A 22,110-nucleotide genomic window follows, 5' to 3' on the forward strand; every position below is an offset into this window, starting at 1 on the left:
TCCACTGCTCAGCCAAAACCTCTTGTCAAGATCACCAGGAGCTCCAGCACAGCACTGAATCCAAGAGTCCGTTTTCAGGCCACATTTTCTTTGTGTAAAGGGGAAAACACATGTATAACTGTAAAGTGCTTCTTCATAAACGTGAAAGGGTACCATTATTATTTGGAAACCAGTAAACATTTAAAATTGATGAATGCCCATTGCTGCAAAGATACCTCTATTCTTCCCATCCTCTCCCTACCCCCAGCCTATCCGTGAAGTTTTTCAAGCCTAAGTGGGGTTGCCTTCCATCCATGTGTTTCTGCTCCAATATATATATTGGATATTGAATGCGTGTGTGTGTGCGCGCGTGCACGCACGCGCACGCTCCATGTTATTCCAAAGGGAACATTTGACGAAGCGAAGTTCATTCCCAACCACCCTTCTTTTCTTGAATTCCTCGGGTTTCACCACCCCCAGTCTAGAAAGACATCGGCTCCATGTCTGAGCCCTCCGAGCTCCCTCTGCTTTAGGGGCCTCCCAGGAGAGCCCTCTGTGGTGGGGACAGGGACCAGGAGCCCTCCCCTGCCCTCTGTCCCAGGGATCACCCCTTTGTGAATTCAAATCAGCATGATTCAAGTGAGCTCACAGAAATGACCACAGCCACACTAGCCGGTGTTATTAAAAGGAATTTAATAATCTTAATTAAAAACTCTCAACAGTGAATTCTGTCACAGGCCTTGGCAGCTGGAAGCAACTCCAGGGGCATGCCCCTTTGGGTCGTGGTTGAGCCACGGTCTTGGATCGAGGCCCACCACTGCCACATGGCAAGGAGCTACCTGGAAGTTACTCCGATACAATATCAAAGATCCGCAAGGATTTTTTTTTTAAAAAAGTTTTAAATATATTAGACTCTCTTGATTGCCATTTTTACACAAAGCTGCTGATACAGTATACAGAGTTTTAACTTTTTTTTCACATAAAATACATTTTTCTTAAATGTTCTCTGTACATCAGTGGCTTCTGGTCTGGTGAATTATTGCGGAGGGCTGGGGGCCTGCAGACTTTTCCTCAGTGCGCAGAGCCGGGCCCCGCACTGTGGCGCTCGCAACGCCCATGGGAAGCAGGCCCTGTGGCGAACTGGCCAACAAGAGTCTCCTGTCAAGGAGAGGTCTACAGCTTCTGGCAAAGGGGGTCACTTAGGCAGAGTCAACCACTGACCACATGACCCTTTGCTCCTACGTGCACTGGGGTGGGGGAGGCTGTCCCCAAGCCACCATAGCAAGAGTTAAATACAGTCCTTCCGGGTATCTCATAAAAACTGCCCTTCTGGAAAGTGCCCCAGTATCGTGCTCTCGGAAAGCAACTGGGAGAGAGCTCAAGATCAAAAGGTATCTGACACCAATCACCGAAATGGTCTCCTGTTATTACAAAGCCAGCAAACTGTGGTGGGGGAGGACAGGGGACACCCCCCGGTTAGCCTTCCTAAGCCCACTGAACTTGACCCAACAGTACAGCGCAGTTTAATCGCTGCTGCATATTTGACGGATAATTATATCCTGAGCTCTTCAGTAGAGCTGGGTCTAGGGTTTATTCAACTTCCCTGAGCTCTTGCCAGGAACTCGCTATCCGATGATGGCCACCGATTTTCAGTAGTTTGGGGGCACGGGGTGGGAGCAAAGGCCAGAGCTCACAGTGAGCCACATGGCACATGCTTTGGAAGTGGCCTCCTTTCATTGGCCGGAAACTGCCGCCGGACCTGGGTCTCAGAGGGAGCTGAGCATCTGGTAGAAAACTTGCTAGCTTTCTTCCAGTTCCTTGATCCACACCCGCTGGGAGGAGAGGCAGACGCATGGGGAAAGGCTTCGGTGCTAAAGAAGTTCTTGCCTCCCATGATCCACTGGTGGGGCCGGAGGACTCCATAACAATGAGCAAGAGACAAGGAGTTTCAGAACCTGAGATGCATGTGGCAGCAAATTCCAGACTTTCGGTTCTTCTACATACTGACCTCAAACCGCTGTTATACAATGCCCCAAAGATGCTGGCCTGAAGGCAGCTATCCCTGAAAGTTCCAGACAGACTTGGAATGGTGTCTCCCTAGAACTCAAGATCCAGCATCTGCATTTAATAGCAAATGTTATTCAGGGACGGCCACGGCAGCAGATTCCCTGCTGAAGGGTTTCGTACTCGAGGGATTCCGGGCGCTAGAAACCAGGTTGGAGCAGGACCAGGATGCGGTCACTCTGTCTCAAGTGAACTGAATGGGCTGCTGCTATCTGCGGTCCTCAAGGGATGAAAACTGTAAAACGCGGTCTCCTCGCCCCCCCCCCCTTATCCGCAGAAGCTAACGCAGTGCCTGGTATGTCTCAGCTGCTCAGTAAACTATGTGAGCAAATAAATGAGTCACCTTGACCCCACCTGGTCCCTCAACACCAAGGAGACCCTTAGGGAAAGCTCCCCAGGTACACGAAGCCCTAATAGGGAATGGCCTACCCCGACGGAAAACGAGAGCTAAAATGCCCATGAGTCTGCAGTTGGCGCCTGTCAGGGAATCAGCTGGGATTCCCGGCCTTCTGGGGGGAGATGGATGGCCCAGGAGGCAACGGGGAAAGGAGGGAATGGCCAGAAGGGCTCAGCGTCGGCAGGAAGTGCCTTCAGTCTCTGGCTCCCGAGCAAACAGATGGGAAACCTGCACGGCCCTCCTAGGCTGCTTCTGCTTGCAGCTTACGGTGGCTCAGGAGGAATTCGGGGTCAGTCTGGTCTGAACACTGTTTTAAAGCCAGAGGTTATGTGTATTCGGGATCATCCTCTGCCCTGCTCCAGCCCTAGGCTGACACGATGCAGAGCCTGCCCCACATACCAGGGACGCGGGAGGCATCACGCCTACCCGTCTGCAGTCTCCTGAGCTGCCCCTCCTCCCTCGACTGGATCTGTCCTGGAGTTGGGGTGGGGCTGGCCTGGTGCTGGGACCCTCCCTGCACCCAGGAGCCACCAGGCGCACAGTGACCCCACTGGGCCCTCTGCTCTCTGGTCCAGTTGTCCTGCTCCTGCGGAAGCATCAGCCAGGCCCCTGGGATCCAGCTCCCTCTCTGGGCTATGCGGCCATGGAGGCCCCAGTGGGGACTGGAACTGACATACAGCAGAGCCCATTACTAGAATTGTGGCACAAGGGGGCTCCTCCAGCCCCAGACTCCTGCCTCCCTGCCCCGGCCCAGGTGCCCCTCAGGGAGGATTTCTCACAGGCTCAGAAAGATTAGAAGGAACCCAGAGTTGTCCCCCAATCCCGGAATCTGGACGAGGGGACACCTTCAGAGCTCTAAGGAGGTAGTTTTAGGACAAATAAGAGGCGCGCAGAGCAGGAAACAAACCCGCTGCTGATCAGCACACCAACAGGTTTTGGCTGAGCCTGCGGACAGTACCCAACTCATGGGTCAGCAATTTCAAGGGGCCTCTTGAGAAGATGCAGTGGAGAGGGGGTGGGCGGCCTGCCCTTCTCAGTCTCCCCTCCCCAGCATCAGGGAGACTGGGGCTATGAGACTGTTGGGCCGTGGGAAGGCCCAACTCCAGCCCCACCACCACTCTCCTGAATGCAATACAGGGTGTTGGCCATGGGCACCCTGGATTTGCAGCCTTGGGGTGTCACCACTCCCACGGGAGTAGGTTGGGAGCTCCTCGGCCTGGCAGGATCTCACAAGGGCCACCTGGCAGACTTGTCTCACCAAGCACTCCAGAAAAGGCAAAGCTGGGCCGGGGGTCCTGAGCATTGACTCGGGGAGGAGTGGGGGGCTCCCAGCAGTCCCTCTCTGCTCACTCTGATGGCTCAGGCTGAGGAAGGCTGGCTGACAGAGGCTGGACTGAAGCCACCTGAATATTCCCAGAGATCGCCCAGGGCCCTGGGCTCTGTCACGGCCACCGGAGATGCTTGCAGAAATTAATAACACCAACTCCCTCTTCTCCCTGGAAAGCCCTTCCAACGCAAGCGCCTCCCTTAGCTCCATGCTTCCAACACTAGTCAGAAAAACCTAGTGATCATGATACTACCCAGGAAAGAAAGCAAGAAAGCAAACTCCGTTATCTCCCACCTGGAGTACTGCAGCCTAAGAAAACCCTTTTATCAAATGCACTTTTGGACACACTGAATTTGTTCCCCCTTCCCTCCAATTTTTGATACTTCCATCCAGAAATAAAATGGGTTTGGATTATTCCAGGAATAGAAGAGCCCGGCTCTCGACCTCAGTCTCTGGGCAGTCCCACAGCTGGCTCCCGGCATGCGCAAGGCTCTGGGGAGCAGGCCACTGCCCATCTCACGGACCCATGTGGGTTCACAGCTCCCTCTGATCCAAGAGCAGACTTCTTGCTCCTTCCAGCTGTGGCTGGTGGCCCAAGCCTCGGTGTGACTCCGGGTCGGACTGCGAGCCTCAGCTTAGCAGGCCCCCCTCCCTGCTAAAGCCACGTTGGCAGTGGGTGACGAAACTGAGTCTTAGCCTCAATCCTTTTGGGAAGAGCCCACAAAATATCAGTCCCACCTGCTTCCCATGAGCCCAGCCGTGTCATTCCTACACATGGTGGAGTGTGTGTGTGTGTGTGTGTGCACGTGTGTGCACGCGCGCGCGCGCGCCTGGTGTGTGATATGCAAGTACTGATCCAGAGAAGCCTTTACCGACAACAGAACTGGAATCCCAGCCCCCCTCCCAAAATCTGACAGCAGGGTGAGTCAGGAAGCCACTACAGGCCTTGTTTCTGATGGCAGACAATGCAGCAGGAAGCGGAACCGTGGGAAGTGGCGATGCTATGGGCCGTTGGGGGAGGTGGGGTCAGCATTCCCCTGGAAAGCAGAGCCCACCTCCCCGCAAGCTGCCCTCTGATGTCTCCCTAGCCAGGGCTGCCGGGCGGGCCTGGACTCCAGAGACCCTTCCCCGAAGCTCTCCCTTCTCCGTCACCCAGAGACTAGGAGATGCGGCAGCAGCCGTGGACCTTCTCCTCCATCTCCTCCATGGGGGCCTTGAACTTCAAGAGCGGGGGATCTCCGCTGGTGACCGTGTAATAGACCGAGGTGCCATTGCTGCTATATGGTGAAGTTCTGCCTCCGATCAAGGGGGCCTTGCCTTCGCTGCTGCCCTCGCCCGTCCTGGCCATGCTGCTGCCCAGGTGGGTGCTCAGGAAGGGGTGGCTGAGCAGCTTGGCTGCCGCCCGCTGCCGCTTCAGCTCCAGAAGCGTCTGGGGGCTCTGTTCCTTGTAGCCACTCCAGGGAGGGGTGGCGTCGGCCACGCCGGGATTGCCGTAGGCCATGTTGTAGTCAGGCACCTCATGCACTTTCCAGACGTCCCCGTTGGACAGCGCGTACTGGTAGGTGCTGACCGGAGCCCGGAGGCCATTCTCAACAGGCCCATCCATGTCACTCCGTGGGATCTTGGTAGAGAACTCAGAGAGCAGCACGGGCTTCTCCAGCCGCGGGTTCTGAGGGGGAGAAGGACGACATTACCAGCCGGTTAGAGGATTTGAACTCACTCCCCACTGCATCTCTGCGGAGGGCATTCTTGTTGGGACCTGTCCTCCCTCCGTTTGCCCAACTGGGCTGATAGGACCTGCGTTCTGCTTTGGGGGACTCGCCCATCTAAGTGCTTTGGGAGAGCTGACTGATCCCCATCCTTGCCGCAGGGGCTGGACCATGACCCAGGCCTTGCCAGTCACCAGACTCACAGCAGCAACGGGTTCTTGACTGAAATGAATTCCGTGAAACTCAACGCTGGGACTTAGGCCAGAACAACTGAGACAGAGAAGTTCTGTGCGTGCAGAACTGGAGGGTGGTGGGAACGATGGAGGTGGGGGGCTGGGGAGACTGCACGTCAAAGGGCCTGCTTGACCCTGAAGCTGACGTGAAGGGAGGCCGAAGGAGTTTTTGGTCACTTGTAATCTTTCCTCTGTATTCCCAGCAAATATCTACTCCAAACAGCAGAGATTCTAACCCAGAAATCCCTGGATAACAAGAGCTTTAAAAGGAGCCGCTGCCTAGAAACTAAAAACTAAACTAGAAACTGGAAACTAGAAACTAGAATCTAAAAGACGGCTACATCTGGTATCACACAAATGTAAAGCATAGTAAAACTCACCAAAAATGAAGTCAAAAGACACATTAAAAAAACTGCAACGTACATGACAGGAAAGGGGCTAATTTCCCAAATAAACAACTCCTAAAAGATCATTTTAAAAAGCCCAACTATCTAACAGAAAAAAGCCAGCAAAGGAGACCGACGTGCAGTTCACAGCAATGATGATGATGATGATGATGATGATGATGATATTACTATTATTAAACATATGCTATTATGTTTATAGCATATAAACACAGGAGAAAATATTCAATCTCACTCATAATTAATGACACAAAAATTAAAGCAACAAAATATCTTTACCTATCACATTGACAAATATTTTTAAAAATGTGTTATGACTCAGTGTCGACAAGAGTGTGGGAAAACAGGCAGGTACGTAAAGTGCTACAATCTCTTTGGAGGACAGTATCCTATCACCCCCCACCCCTCCAAAATTCATTTTTAAGGAAGAATGCATACTTTGCACCAGGAAGCCCATTTCTAGGACTTCATTTCACAGATATACGTTCCCTTAGGGGAGAAAAGCCTGAAAGTCACCATTAGGCAGGAGGGAAATTATGGCAAGTACTTGTTCTGGAATGTTCCACATCTGGTAAAAAGAACGAAGGCAATCTTCCTGTGCTGACTCGTGATTCCAAGAATCTCCATTTCTTAGAAAGATCTCTAAGAAATATACAATTAGGTTAAGACACAGTAAGGTGAGGGGCACTTTCCATAGCAAGCTTCCACGCCTGTGTGTCTGCTCTTTTTGTTTTTAATGGCACCTCTGAGCCATGCAGGCAGACTGATGCCACATTTGGGGCATTTTTTTTTTCAGCTTGAATTTCTGTATCTATTTTCTTTGCTTCCGGAATGATCCTGGAAAAGACCATTCTTCATTACCTACATCAGCACTTCTCTGACTCCAAGTGCGTGTGAGACCCCTGGGGCTCTGGTGGAAAAGCACACACTGAATCGCCAGGTCTGGGCAGGGACTCGAACTCCAGCATTTCTAACAAAGTCCTGATGTTGCTCTGATGAGCACGGATCTAAGACACTAGTTCTCAGCTTCGGACGCGCACTGGAGTCACCGGGGGGGCTAAAAACACATGGACAATGGCCGTTTTGAAAAGGCTGCATCGTGGGATTCCCATTCTGTGACACTCTGGAAAAGGCAAAACCATGGGGCCAGGAAAAGATCAGTGGTTGCCAGGGGGTTGGGGAGGGAGGGCCAGGCGGAGCATCAGGGATTTTTAGGGCAGTGGAAGTAATCTGTATGAAGCTGTAATGATGGATATGTGACATCACACACTTGTCAACATCCACAGAATGTCGAACACTGAGGGTAAACTCTAACGTAAACTATGGACTTTGGTTAATGATCATGTATCAATACTGGCTCATCAATGATCACCGACCTACCGCACTAAAGCCAGATGTTAATACCAGTGGAAGCCGGGCGACGTGACGAAGGGCGTGTGTGGAAACTGTATGTACTTCTATGTATGTCTGCTACAAACTACAACTGCTGCGAAAAGTCAAGTCTATTAATTTTTTTTTTAAACACATCAATACAGTGCTTGGGCCCCAAGCCCAAAGATTCAGATTTAATTAGGTTGCAACCTAGACATCAGAATTTAAAAAAACAAAAACAAAAACACCTCCGCAGGTGATTTTCTGGTACAGGGAAGTTTGTGAGCCACTGGTGGAAGAGATGGGCCTGTTGCATCACTCCTGAGCCTCGTGCCAGGAAGTCAGCTCTGCGAAAGTAGGTGCCAAAGCCAGCCCTGGGGGCTAACAGGGAGCAGTCTTGGCAGAAACCCGACAAGCCAGCCCTGGGGGCTAACCGGGGGCAGTCTTGGCAGAAACCCGACAAGCCAGCCCTGGGGGCTAACCGGGGGCAGTCTTGGCAGAAACCCGACTTGCGGGTCAGACCGCGGGTCAGACCGAGCAAACGCTCCCTTAGATGAGCGGTTGTCAAGTTCTTGTGTGCATCAGAATCCCCTGCGGGGCTAGTTAAAACACAGATTGCGGGTAAAACCCAGAGCCCATGGTGCAGGATTCAGGGCACCTGGGCGGGGCCAGAGAATTTGCATTTCTAACACGTTCGAGGCGATGCTGCTCCTGCTGGTCCGGGGACCCCACTTTGAGAATGTCCACCTTAGAGACTCTCCCAGCCTTGCCAGTACCTAAAGTCTTGCACGGGGTAGGTCACAAAAGGAAGGAGCTCGGGGCTTCGTAGCTGTGCCCTGCCATCTCCTTGGTTTCCGCCAGGCTGGGACCGGGATCTGGGGCCCTGGACCTTGTCAGTGGTCCTTGGGGCTGGATGGCTGGGTGACTGGCCCGAAGCCCAGAGCTCCTCATTCCTTTTTCTTTGCAAAACAGCCCCTTTGTTTGCCTTCACCTAACTCCCGAACAACCCACAGCGTTGTTGATGAGGACACCGTAGGAGTTAAGGGCAAACTCAGGCCACATCCTCCTGCCCCCTCCCCTGCAGAGCTGATAATTTATGCAGCTCCACACCCGCGAGCACTTCTGGCAGAGTCCTAGGTCTGTGAGATCTGAACAAACACGGGGACAGGTGTGGAGGAGGAGCTGCTTCCGTGAGGATTTCTTTAAGAATCTCAGTCTCTCCCAGAGGTCAATAAGGAAAAGAGAAGCAACCCAACAAAAAAGGGGCAAAAGAACAGACCCTGCACAAAAGAAGATAGGCAGACGGCCAATAAGCACATGAAAACGTGTTCCCCATCATCCACCGTCAGGGAGATACAAATTTAAAATGCGAGCTCCCGCAGCAAGCCCGCCAGGATGGCTCGGATGAAAAGGGCTGAGTACATCAGGGACTGGCAAGAAGAGCTCAGTGGGGCTGCTGGGAGAGCAGACAGGTACAGTCGCTCTGGAAGATGGCTTGGCAGTACGTCTAGTAGCCTCCCCATGACTCATTCTGCATTCCTGGCTATACAATCCTACAGAAAATAGGGCTTATGCCCACCACGAACCATGTGTAAGAATGTTTTGAGCAGGGGCGCCTGGGTGGCTCCGTTGTTAAGCGTCTGCCTTCGGCTCAGGCCATGATCCCAGAGTCCTGGGATCGAGCCCCACATGGGGCTCCCTGCTCAGCAGGAGGCCTGCTTCTCCCTCTCCCTCTGCCCCTGCTTGTGTTCCCTCTCTCACTGTCTATCTCTCTCTATCAAATAAATAAATAAAATCTTTAAAAAAAAATGTTTTGAGCAGCTTTATTCAAAATAGCCCCAAACCTGCAACAACCCAAGTGTCCGCCAACAGGAGAACGGACCCATAGGTTGTAGCATATTTAAACAACAGAACTCTCCAGAGCAAGGAAAAAGAATGAACTACTGCCGTATGCCTGCACAGGGACGGATCTCATGGTCACGAAGGAAGTCAGACACAGAAGACTACAGACCGCCTGGGCCGATTCTATGCAGCTGTGGCCGCAAAACTCATCTTTTGTGCTCCAAGGTAAACAGTGGCTACTTTTAAGGTGGGAGGACCACTGAAAGAGAATCTGGGAGCTTTCTGGGGTGATGGAAATGCTCTACCCATTCACCTGAGGGTATACGTTTATAAAAGTTCACTGAAAAACCCGTTTAAGATTTGGGTACTGTAGGTAAGTTCAACTCACTCACAAAGGAAAGGTGAATAAATGTGATTTAATTTCGGTCTGCAGCTCCTTTCTCCCTGCCCCGAGGCACTAGGCAGAACAAAGCCTCTGCGCTGCCCTCTCTGTCCCCAGCCAGGGCTGCGATTGGGAAACAGAGACACAGACACACACAAGGAAGAAGGCCATGTGGCGAGGGAGGCAGACACTGGAGCCCTGTGAGAAAAGCCGGGGAATGCCTGAGCCACCGGAAGCTAGGAGAGAGACATGCAACGGATTGCCTTTCGGAGCCCCCAGAAGAAACCAACCCTGTTCGCCCTTTGATTTTTAGACTTCTGGCCTCCAGAACTGTGAGAGAATAGATTTCTACGGTTCTGAGCCACCGAGTTTGTGGTCATGTGATCCAGGGGTTCTAGAAAACCAACATGGCATCCGCTTAAGAAAGCAGTTCAGGGGCGCCTGGGTGGCACAGCGGTTAAGCGTCTGCCTTCGGCTCAGGGCGTGATCCCATCTTTCTGGGATCGAGCCCCACATCAGGCTCCTCCGCTATGAGCCTGCTTCTTCCTCTCCCACTCCCCCTGCCTGTGTTCCCTCTCTCGCTGGCTGTCTCTGTCTCTGTCGAATAAATAAATAAAATCTTTAAAAAAAAAAAAAAAAAAAAAGAAAGCAGTTCAAGGCCAGACCACTGGCTACGCATGGAGCGGGCTTCTTAGAGCTCCGACCAGTACCCTACTCAGTTTTTCCAAACACCTCCTCCAACCAGATGTGCTCTGTAAACACAATTCTCAACATCTAGCTCTGTTCCCCCCCAAAAGTTCTAGTGCCCTTAGCGCCCAGGGTGGCCGCTGTACTGAGCCTCCTTCTGGGGAGTCCAGAACCAGAGTTGCAGGCGCACAAGCCGGCATGCGGCAGGTGCTTCCTGTCTGTGACGGGACCCTGCTGGGTGCCAAAGCTCCCAGCTCGGACTCTCACGCCCCCGGGGCCGCCTCTAAGCTCAGGAGCCACAGCACCAAAGGGGATCCCGCTGGTGTACGGGCACCGCCCCGCTGCCCTCCCTCCGAAGGCTCTGACAGGAAGAGGCCAGGACCAGGCCGGGGCCCTGTCCTCCTCCCCAGACATCAGCCGACACTGAGGCAGGGCGCGAAGCCACTCACTGGGTCCTTATTCTCTTGGTCCGTCCTGGTCTCCCGGATGTCCCCGTTGTAGGTGGCGGTCCGGGGATCCTCTGCCGCGCTCCGCTGCTGCCACAGGATGGCCTCTCCCTCATACTCTTTCCTGTACAGGTTGGTCCTGTCCGACAGGCTGGCTCGACGCACCACCTTCCTGAGGGGAGAGAGGAGGTGCTGGAGGGCTGCGCCCAAGCGCCGCAGGCAGGGGCACCCCCCGGGGACCGCGGCCGGCCTGCCCTGACTCACCCACGGCTCCCCGCGCTGGACGTTCTCCGGCTCAAGGAGGACTTGTGTCTCAGCTGTGACTTCATGATGACGTCATGCTTGTGTTTTAGCTCCAACAGCAGGACTTTGAACTCCTCCTCCTCACACAGGTCTGAAGGGGTAGAGGAGGCTGTTGTGGGGAGCCGTGCAGGGACCCGTGGCCCCCAACGGCCCTCGAGACCACAGGAGCTGCCACCCCAATGCACTGAAAACTCCCAGCATCTTTTGGGGGCATCCAGGGAGGGGAGTAAACAAGGCTGGCCTCACTTCCTGGGCTACACCCCAATCCTTAGAGGACAAGAACAAGAAACCCAGGGCCCATACAGTCACAGCTCCTAAGGTTCTCAGCTATGATCAAAAGATCCATCCACCTTCAGTAGTTTCCAAAAGGAGTCATCAACTCTCCAGTGATATAAGAAGTATCAAGAGAAACAAGCAGGTAGTCTATGCAGCCCAAGCCAAAACTTATATATATCTCGAATCGGATATATCTACCCACTCAATCCACTCAATCCACCCAACCCCTTCATTCATCTATCCACCTACTCTCTGACCTAGCCATCCACCCATAGATCCATCCCCTACCCACCCATCCATCCATCATCTACCCTCCATCCATCCATCCTCCATCATCCATCCATCATCCATCCATCCATCCATCCATCCATCCATCCTCCATCCTCCATCCATCCATCCATCCTCCATCCATCCATCCATCCATCCATCCACTCATCCATACATTTATCTAACCATCTATCCATCCATACATTAATCTACTCTTCATTAATTTATTCATTCATTCTTCTACCCTTCCACACACCAATCCACCATCCAGCCAACTCTATATTTACCCAATTATCCCACTATCCACCAAATAATTGATGAGTACCTAAGTGTACTGGGTTGTATGCTGGACTTACCTATTGGCATCTCATCCATGGATGTCCTAGCACTGAGACTGGCCCCATGGGATACCAATAGCTCTGCCATCTGCATCTGAAACACAGAAAGAAGTCCACGTTCTCTTTGGGGGTCAAAAAGCCTAGGAGGTAGAGAGAGGATCTGACATAAAGAATGATGGGGCAAAGCTGGTTCCCAGGGAAGGCTCTGAACCATGGAGCCAGGGATCCTGGCAACACAGTGGGCTTGACATCTCCTCCAACATGCCTGGGCCATGCCAAGGGATAAAAGAAGGAGTCTGCGGTAAATCTAGAGCTGCCAGGTATCTAAGGAGAGACTGCAAAAGCTGCAGTCAGAGTTTATATCTGGGAAATAAAGGGAGAAATGACGCAAATCAGAAATGTGAGGAATTTTCTAATTGTAAATTTGATTATCTTCTTAGGACACAACTTATCAAATGTTTTCGTAAACTCTCTAGGTCTTTTCCTATCCCACAAACTAGTTGTAGTCAACACCTTAAGTGGGTCTTGTGAACCAACTGCCAGCCCAAAGGACAGCAGGTGGGTCCTGCGTGCCCTCCCTCACAGCCCGAAGCTGACAGTTACCTGTCCCCAGAAGGCAGCCGCGTGCAGGGGCTCCCAGCCATCCCAGTCCTTCACGTCCACACGCACTCCGTGGTCCAGGAGGAGCTCGGCTGCCCGCAGGTATCCATTGGCTCCAGCTATGTGCAGCTGAAGGCGAGGGGAAAGTGAGCCTTCCCTATGGATGCCAGTCCCACTTTCGGAGGTGGGACAGCCCTCTTCCCAACCCAAATCCCAACTCATTTCCGGGGACGGTAGAATGTAATTGAATGAAGGAGAAATCCAGCCACATTGCAAAGTATTATTAAGGCTGCTCTTCACCCTGTGGTTGGTCTGAGGGCCCCTGTGGTTAAGGCAACAGCACTTACTGAGTCCCTACCATGTGCTGAGCTCTGAGGAAGGGGTTCCAGAGGCCCAGCATGGTGGTTTTCAAACGTCTACAAATTCTCTGACACACCTCCCTCCAGAGATGAAGTTTAATTCCTCTTGCCTTGAATGTGGGCCAGAACAAGTGACTCACTTCTAACAAGTAGGACGTTGGTGGTGTGTGATTTCTGCGGTGAGGTCATAAGAGGCATCACTGTTTCTACCTCACGCTCTCTGGGATCAATCACTCCAGGACAAAGCAGCCATCATGCAGTACGGACCCTTAAGCATCCCTAAGGAGAGGCCGTAAGGAGGTGAAACACTGAGGCCTCCTGCCGACAGCCAGCACCAACTGGCAAGCCATGTGAGTGCGCCATCTTGGAAGTGGATCTTCCGCCCTGGTCAAGTCTTCAGATGACTGCAGCCTCCTGAGAGACCCCCAAGCAGAGCTACCCAGCCAAGTTGTTCCCAATTCCCTAACCACAGAAACCATGTGAGATAATAAATATTGATCGTTGCTTCAAGAGGCTAAGTTTTGGGCTCGTTCGTTACACAATAGGCAATCAGTACATCCAATAAAGGAAAGCCTCGTGCTGCAGCCACAACTCTTCTACCTGACACCATTCAAGGCCTCTGGTGACGGACACCACCCTGGGGACCTCACTTGTCGCATCTGATCTCCGGAAAGTACATGAAGCATTTAGCACGTGACAGACACTTAGTAACATTCTCAAAGAGCCGTGAGTAATGACGAGGTCCCCCGTGGGAACGGATGGATGAAGGAGTAAGGCGATAGGCAGAGGTGAGAGCCCAAGGAGGCCAGCAGAAGGCTCGCTGGGAGGAGACCAGAGAGCTCCGGGGGGCTGAGATCTGGGGCAACTGAGCTGCAGGCTGTGGGACAGAGAAGGCTCGGCCCTAGAAAGCAGCCCCTCAAACACAGCCCTGATGGTCAGACGCTGCCTCAGCCTGGGGTCTGGTTGCTATAGGTTCTGGCAAACAGAGGTTTTCCTTTATTTTTCAATTTGCAGAATAAGCCCGGGGTGTGATCTGGTCCAGGCATCCATGGAAATTAGAATAATCATCTGATTTATAAATGTGTGATGTTTGCCAGCTGTGGAGGATGACACCCGGCAGGGCCAGCCAGACATCACAAACTGTGCAGCCTCGTACTTGGAGGGAATAAAAAGGCATGACTGGGATAATGATAGCATTAGTAATAATAATGATACTGTGAACCACTAATATCTACTGAGGGTTTAGAGAATCCCATGTATTCCTCCCAACAGCCTGGTGAGGAAGGGGCTATTAGTTATCCCCACTTTACTGGGAAGGAAGACCCGAGGCCTAGTATGGGTCTGGCCCATGTGGTCTGGGCCACCCCAAGGCCAGCCTCAGTCCAAGAGGAGGAAACCCGTGTGTCTGGAGGGCCCAGCCACAGACCCAAGGGAGCTCCAGCCAGGGTGGGCCCTGCCCCAGGACAGCCTGGCTTTGCCTTTATACTGCAGCGTTCAGTCTCACTACGGGACTCTATCTTTGAGTGCGGGGCTGAGCAGGGACCCAGTTAATAGGAAAGAGTATGAGGCAGAGGGTGGGGCTCAGGAAGCAGGTGGGAGAAGCCCAGTGATTACACCTGAGCCAGCAGGGCAGGCCTGAGGGCCACTGAGGAGTCTTGGTACCGCTGAGCCCTACCTGGTAAGCGCAAGATTTTGAGGCTCCTGAGTGCTCACGGCCAGCATGGACCCCAAGCCAAGGCCAGGGCCCAGCCATCAGTGAAGGGGGTACATGGGCTTCCGAGCCCATGCTCTTGCTTTCAGTTAGAGCCTCAGAAGCAGACCCTCCCCAATACTGGGCTCCATCGCGCTGGAAGAGCCTATGGAGAGAGGCCAAAGTTGCCAGTCCCTGACACTGGAGCTGAAAGGATGAGCGGAGCCAATCAGGCAGACCCGAGAGAGAAGAGGGCTCCCTTGTTCTCTGTCTCCAGGGTCTAGGGAAGCATGTGGCACACAGGTGTGTGTGGACAGGATGGATGGATGAACTGACGGATGGATGGATGGATGGGTGGATGGATGACTGGGGGTGTCTGGACTCGGAAGTCAAAGAACCCAGGGGAAAGGCTGTTGCGGCGAGGTTCGGGGAGGCTGCTGAGGGGTGGGAGAAGAGATCCTAAGGCAGGGGAATGGACGGTGCAAAGCAAGGTGGCACGGGCGACTGGGTGGCTGGCAGCTCCAGTCTTTACGTGGGAGACACCCCTACAGGGCGACAACATAATGAGCTCGGACGGACACGTGGAATGTGAGGGGAAGGAGGAACTGGGAGACAGAGCTGGTGGACAGCAGGGCTCCTGACTCCCAGCCCCAGCTGAGACTGGCTGGATTCTCGAAGGCGCTAAGCCCCGCTCTGCTCACTCTGTATTCCAGGGGCAACCCTGGCCCCAAAGCCGGTCTGGAGGAGGTTCAAGGCCACGGACGGGCCCCAACTGTATCAGCTTAACTTCGACCAGGTGCTGGGCCCCTGCAGTCCCAGCCCGTCTGGGTTCTGGTACTGAGCCCCCCAGCCCCGGCCCGCCGGCCCATCTGCTCACCAGTGTGGCGCCCTGGGCATCCACCCAGTCAAGGTCCTGGCCCGCGGCGATCATACAGTGAATGTCTGCAATCATCTGCTGCTCAGGGGCTGCCCGCATCTCGTTGATTCTCTCTTGGGTGATGCCTGCATAGGAAGAGGGGATTGAGACGTCACCCCGGGCCTAGGCCCCACGCGGGGAGGGGTGGCGGGGCAGATGGCCGAGGCATGGCTCCTGCTCCGCAGGGTCTGCCGGGCAAGGGAGTAGACAGGCAGGCCCATAGGTCACTGTCTCCCAGGCCCAGTGAAGACACACCCACGGACCAGCCCACAGAACAAGGCCACTCCTGCCTGGTGCCCAGGAGGCACCACAATAGTTTTGGTTACTGTTGCATATTCTGTTCCTCTACATCAGAAATCCCTACCGTCCGCCTGTCTGCCTCCACCTGTCTGCCTCCACCCGTCTGCCTCCACCTGTCTGCCTCCACCAGCTCAAATGGCTGGCTCTGCCTCATGCTGTAGACCCGGCCAGGATCACCTCCCTTGCTGACCTCCTCTGACCACCTATCTGACCAGGTGTTCTGGTAGTTCCCCTCGTCCAGTCCACGGCTGAGTCTGCAGCACAGTGCTTCATGAATTTCCATTATGGGAATGAATGAATGAACAAATACATAACTTCTGAGTAGCAAGCTGAGTCAATTGAGGTGGAAGGACCTGGACAGACGTTCTGTAGCCTGAATCTCTGGCTAACAGTCTAAGTGTTCCTGGCGGCTACTAAGTGGTATTTAAGGAGGCGAAAGTGACATGTTCTAATCAAAAGTCCATTAGAGCGAACATTCTGGGACAGAATCTGGGGAATGTCTGTAAACTTGAAAGAAGGGGAAAAAAAATTACAATTTCATTCGCACTAACCTTGAGCTGAAATATCTCATTTCCTTCCATGAGGCCGTAAGCCAAACCCACAACAGAACTAGCAAGGACTATGACTGCCACCAACAGAAAGTGCATGGACCTTCCTAACACGCTATCTTGCTATTTCGGGAACTAATCAAGTTTCGACATAACACATTTGGAAATATTTTGGTAGCTATAGTTTAATATCATTGGGTTCCTTTATCATCAATCCTGTGATTGTAAGGACGGCATTTGAAAACACGATTCCTGAAGAGGGGCCCAGAGATTCACCAGACTGGTACAAAAACAAAGACTATCGACAGAAGACGGACAGGCAGAGCCCGGGTGCCGGGGGGATGGAGGGACCACATCGTGGCTATCACAGCATCCCGGGAAGGAACTCAACGGCAGAGTCCCGGCCGGCCCTCACACTGCGGCCAAGGGTCTGGATTTGAGCTGTCTTTCTGCGCAGACCTTCAGAAATATGTCCACGTGGTGGTGGGGGCGAGCAGGTCTCTGATTGCTACATTTGTTTCCTCTCTGAAGCTCATTTGTGAGCGGAGAACAGCCCACAGCTTGTTTACCCCGGCCCCTGGCAGCCAGCGTGGTGCCTGGCACAGAGCGGGCACCCGCGAATGTTCTTGACTCTTGATTATTTTCCCAAATGGGTATATATCTTTCTTGTGAATGTTTATTGAATTGGATTGTCACAGCTGACGAAGAGGAGACAGGGCCAGCTGAGGCCGCCCGCGTGTGTGGGTGACATGGAGGAGAACAATGCCTCCCTTCTGCACAGCACGGTTTTCCAAGGGTCCTTTTGTGTCCTCATCTTGCTAATCACCGGGCTAACAATCATAATGAGGACCTGTCCCATTTCCTGAGCGCTGAGCACAAGGCAGGCACGTAGCCAGCTCACTGGCGCACTGGTGCCCACGTTAGGGTGTGCCGCCCTGGCCTTACCCTGGTATGCCATGCACGTCTCGATGACATCCAGGGTGGGCTCATCCTCGCAGAGGTCATACGGCATGTTCCCATCCGAGTTGACAGCGAGTAAGTCGGCCCCGCTGCAGAGAGAGGTTGAGAGTGAGGGCGGGGAGGTGTGGCTGGGGTCGGTCTGGCTGCCTCTGCCCTTCAGCCTCTCGTCTGCAGCTCCACTATGCACACCAGCACCCCCTCCCTCTCCCCGGGGCACCCCAGCTAGGACAATGGCTTCAGGACTCAGCTTCTCCCAGAAGAGCTGTCCCAGCAGACCTCCTCCAGCTTCCTGCTCTGTTGGGCCAGCAGGCAGGCACTTGGGGACAAATGTCAAAGTCCTCCCTGGTGACCATAACACAAATAACACGAATGGCTGTATACACATATCATCTCTACTCTTCATACTAGTCCTTTTGGGTTGTTCCTGTTGGCCCATCTCACTCAAGAGGAAACAAAGACTCAGACAAGTTCAGTCGCTTGTCCGAGGTCACACAGCGAGGACGTGGGAGGGTCAAGACTCAAACCCCAGCTCTATTTCAACCTGTGTCCCATGCAGAAACATCCGCAGCTCTACCCCACCGTCTCCAAGTCCCATACCAGAGGCTGACAGAGGCCTGGGGCTCCCTGGCAGAGCCTCCTTTTTGGTCCAGTGGTTTCCGCGTGTGTCCCTGGGCTGCCCTGCACAGCTCCCCGGGCATCCCTGAAATACAGTGCAGCTTCCTGGACTCTACTCCAGACTCAATGAAACAGCCTCTGGGGGTGGGGCTTGGGAGTGGGTACCCTGAACCCACACCCGCCATGATTCTGGTACAGATCAGCATTGGGGACCCACCGCACTAGGCCGGCACTGCTCCCTTTCCCTCTAGGCACCATCACTGCTCAGGTGCTCCTGGCAGACTGAGTCACACCCAGGTTCCCATCAGAGGTGTGGGCATGGGCCACCATAAGTCGTCAGGCCAAACGGCCCTGCACTGAGACCTCTCTGTCTCCCCCTTGGGCAAGCTGAGCCACCTCTCTGAGCCTCTACTATCCCCTCCGTCGCCCCCCCCCCCAGGCACCTGATGAGCTCCTGCTGCTTTTCCGAGACCTCTGCAAAAGGTCACCTGCTCTTGGCTACTCTTCCTGACTCCCTGCACTCAGATGCTCTCCATGGCCTCCGAGGACCCACTCTGTCTCAGCACCAGCACTGAAATCCCCTAGTTCCCTGCCTGGTCCCTTAGGACTTCTGCCTCCCGGAGTGCCCAGTGCCCAGCGCCCAGCTCAAGTGCCCACCAATTATTAGATGAATTCAATCAAACCCACTTGAAATGGAATGTTGTCTTTTCTATGGGTTTACAGAACCTGAGCAGACTGGAAGGAATTCCAGGGCCAGAAAGGCCCATCAGAACAGCATATACAGAAATGGCCTGATTTCTAGGAAAAACATTGCTCCATGGTGCCCCTCAAAGCAGGTTTTGCCCCAAAGGAAAAGCATGTAAATAGCATTTGGGAGACAGGGCCAAGGAAATATGCTTGCTTTTTTTTTTTTTAATAGCAAGAGAAGCCAAAAATGGCAACAAGCCATAAAGAGAGGAGAGGAGAGGAGAGGAGAGGAGAGGAGAGGAGAGGAGAGGAGAGGGGTATAAACTCACGGACTCACAGAGACAGAGAAAAATTTTAAAAAAGGGACTGCTACCCTGATATGAAGCCAGACCAAGCCCCTACAGGGAACGAAATCTACAGGCCCACATCCCTCAGGAACACGATGCCAAAGTTCTCCACAAAACACCAGCAGCCCCAATGCGGCAGCACGTCAAAAGGATCACACACCAAGACCAAAGGGAATCATTCCCGCAATGCGAGGGTGGTCGAGCTTATGTTATGTGTCAATATTTTGGGGGGGAACAGGACCAAGGGAGAGACAGAATGAAGAGAGACAAAGAGGAGTGGGAAAGGCACACAGAGATGGAGGGAGGAGGGGAAGGGGGATGCAGAGGAGGAGAGAGAGAGAGGCAGAGACAGAGCTGGAGGGAGGGTGTGGGGAGAAAGAGACACCAGGCACCATGAGAGGCAGAGGAAGTGGAAAAGGAGAGAGAGGAGGGAAACGGAAGGCAGAAACAAAACAAAACCAACAGAGAACCACCAAAGGCAGGGCGGAGGCTGCCCCGGAGGAGAGAGGGCCACGTACTACTGAACGAGGATCTTCACCAGGTTGATGTGGCCGCAGGTGGCCGCTGCGTGCAGGGGTGTCCACAGCTCATTGTCCTTGGCATTCACGTTGGCACCATGGGAAAGGAGCAGCTTGACAATCTCCTCAAAGTTGTCGATGCAGCACTGCGGGGGGCAAAGGGGGACAGAGGCAGGGTCAGCTCCTGCAGGGCCCTGGCCCTGGGACACGCCAGCTTCCCCTCGGGAGGCCACAAGAAGGACAGCGGAGCCAAACTGAGTCTGAATCCAGCTATATGACTTACACGCCACGTGACCTTGAGCAAGCCGCATAACCTTTCTGAGCCTCAGTTTCCCCACGAGTAAGTTCATAATATTTAAGATACAAATACAAGAGAAACATAAAAGACATGAGGGGCGGCAAAAAGATGCCTTGCAAGTGTTGGAGACATGAAACACAACTTCGGATGAGGCTTTAAAATCTTCTTTTTAATTTCTGAATGCTTTCTTCAAACAAAATTGTGTGGACAACTCTGACTTAGAGAACGGATACATTCCAGGAAGGCTGCTCGGTTGGAGCAGGAGTGGGTGGCAGTGGGATGAGCGGGATATTGGGGGGAGTCCTTCTACCTGGCGGTTGCCTCCAAAGTGTGGCCCTAGGTCACAGTCTGATACCTCTGACTCAGGGACTTCTGACCCAGGAGCTCCGTCTTCGGGGATGCCCCAAGTAACCAAGCCTCCCCCGCAAAGAACCCACCTTCACATCACCCCTATATCGGGGTCCCACATGATCCAATGAAGGTCAGCCCTGGTGAGACAGAAGGCTCCTCGGCAGCCCCCCAGACAGACAAAGAGCTCTGCCAGCCATTAGAGGCCTCACTCCAGAGAGAGGCGAGGACAGAGGAGGAAGACAAGAAGTCACTTTATAGACCAGGATGGAGATGCCAGCAGGGGACGAAGCAGGGATCTGGGCTCCGTACTCCCCATCCAGGTAAGGGCTTGGCCCTCATGCACTGGGAGATGCTGCAGAGTTTTATTCAGAGGAGCAGCATAAGCAGATTAGTTTTTTTCTTTTTAATCTCCCCCTGGGTGCATGTGGAGAACAGACTGCGTGTGAGCACTTTTCGGGGAGGAGAGGCTATGTTGAAATCATCCAGTTAAGAGATGATGGTGGCTGAGCCTACAGCAGTATCTGTGACCATAGGGAGAAGTGACTGGATGTCAGCAGAAGAATCAGGGGCACCTTTGGGAGCCCACGACCCTGGGTGTGGGGATGGGATACAGGGCCATGGCGCCCAACCCTATCCCCAGCAGAGCCAGGGCTCAGCACCAGAAGGGCATGTGGGGAAGGAGCAGCTGTTTACACAGATGATACCAGAGATCCAGGTTCTCTTTCTGCTCCAGCCGGTCTGGGCTTGGCTGGGTCTAAGGGCATCTCTCCGGAAAGGCGGGGTACAGGTGAGTCAAGGAAGTGTGGCGCTGCCTCAGGTGGTTGAGAGAACCATGCAGTGGTAGAGCATGGCCAGCAGAGGGCGCCAAAGGCACTGGAGTGAGGCCGTGGGGACCTGCAAGGGGCCCCAGGCTGGCTGGCTGTCCTGGGAGGTGGGTCTGAGGAGTCCCTGTCCAAAGGAGGAGCGGCTCAGCCCATGTGTCAGCAGACAGCAGGGCCAGAGAACCCACCCTTAGGGCTGCAGAAAACGTGAGGATGGGGTGGCGGGGGAACTCAGGTTGAAAAGGAGGAGACTGTTCACCCAGAATTGCAAGCTTGTGAGAGGGGTGCCCAGCCTTAAAGACTCGGCCAGAGCAAGGGCTGGGTTGGGATACACGCTGGGGTGGTTGGTGGTGGTATGGGCAGCTTCGCCCCCGACATTACCCGAGGTGGGAAATGGCACCTGCCGTTGGATGGCTCCTCCCGCCCCCTCCCTTCCCACATCCATCCTAAATCACTGCCCCCTGGCGGGGCTTCACCGGCTCTCCCTGCCGCCCTGTCGCTCCCCTTCCCACCCCCTCCACCCTCACCAAACCATCCGTCTCAGGTTACAAACCCCGAAGGCTCCCTGTTGCCAAGAGGAGAAGAGCCCCACTCCTTTGCCAGGCCTGTGAAGCTGCTTCTTAATCTGCGGCTCGGTGGGATGGAGCAGCAGTGACAACGGAATGACAGCCCCGCGGGGTGACGGCTGTGAGGGCTTTGGGAGGAGCCACCGGGACCACCCTGTTAACCTCTGGCCGCGAAATGCCTCATTCCCTCCTCAGAACAACATGCCCAGTGCTCGAGCCCCCGTGGCTGGCGGCTACCGCCCTGCCCGGGGCAGAGGCACAGGCCATCCCGCCATCGGAGAAGACCCTACTGCACGGTGCTTCCCTGAGCCTCGGTTTCCTGAGCCAGAAAATGGGGATGATAACATTTCAAAGGGCTGTTGTGAGGATCAACCTAGGCTTCACATGAGCGAAGTGGCTGCACAGACGCAAACAACGTGACAGATTCTAATAACGATAATGCCATCTCGTATTTACGCAGTGTCGGGAGATGCCTCAGGGCTGTGTGTTCACTTAATCCTCACAACAAC

General features: G+C 53.8%; 1 protein-coding gene across 2 annotated transcripts in view; it reads right to left on the bottom strand.

The window, feature by feature from the left end:
* Nucleotides 1–655: 655 nt before the first annotated feature.
* The window catches only part of PPP1R16B (protein phosphatase 1 regulatory subunit 16B), a 90,775-nt gene continuing 69,320 nt past the window's right edge, over nucleotides 656–22,110 (bottom strand). Inside the window, exons 4-11 of one of the 2 annotated variants that reach the window (XM_044385823.3) lie at nucleotides 19,566–19,711; nucleotides 17,384–17,487; nucleotides 15,552–15,676; nucleotides 12,629–12,754; nucleotides 12,044–12,119; nucleotides 11,106–11,235; nucleotides 10,845–11,009; nucleotides 656–5,436 (exon numbers count right to left, since the gene is read on the bottom strand). In XM_044385823.3, the coding sequence (XP_044241758.1) occupies nucleotides 5,181–5,436; nucleotides 10,845–11,009; nucleotides 11,106–11,235; nucleotides 12,044–12,119; nucleotides 12,629–12,754; nucleotides 15,552–15,676; nucleotides 17,384–17,487; nucleotides 19,566–19,711 (1,128 nt within the window). In that variant the 3' untranslated portion in view covers nucleotides 656–5,180. Of the gene's footprint in view, nucleotides 5,437–10,844; nucleotides 11,014–11,105; nucleotides 11,236–12,043; nucleotides 12,120–12,628; nucleotides 12,755–15,551; nucleotides 15,677–17,383; nucleotides 17,488–19,565; nucleotides 19,712–22,110 lie in introns of both variants that reach the window. The other variant, XM_026503500.4, reaches the window with a different exon arrangement.

The sequence above is a fragment of the Ursus arctos genome, unplaced genomic scaffold (assembly GCF_023065955.2).
Source record: "Ursus arctos isolate Adak ecotype North America unplaced genomic scaffold, UrsArc2.0 scaffold_16, whole genome shotgun sequence".
Classification (NCBI taxonomy): Eukaryota; Metazoa; Chordata; class Mammalia; order Carnivora; family Ursidae; genus Ursus; species Ursus arctos.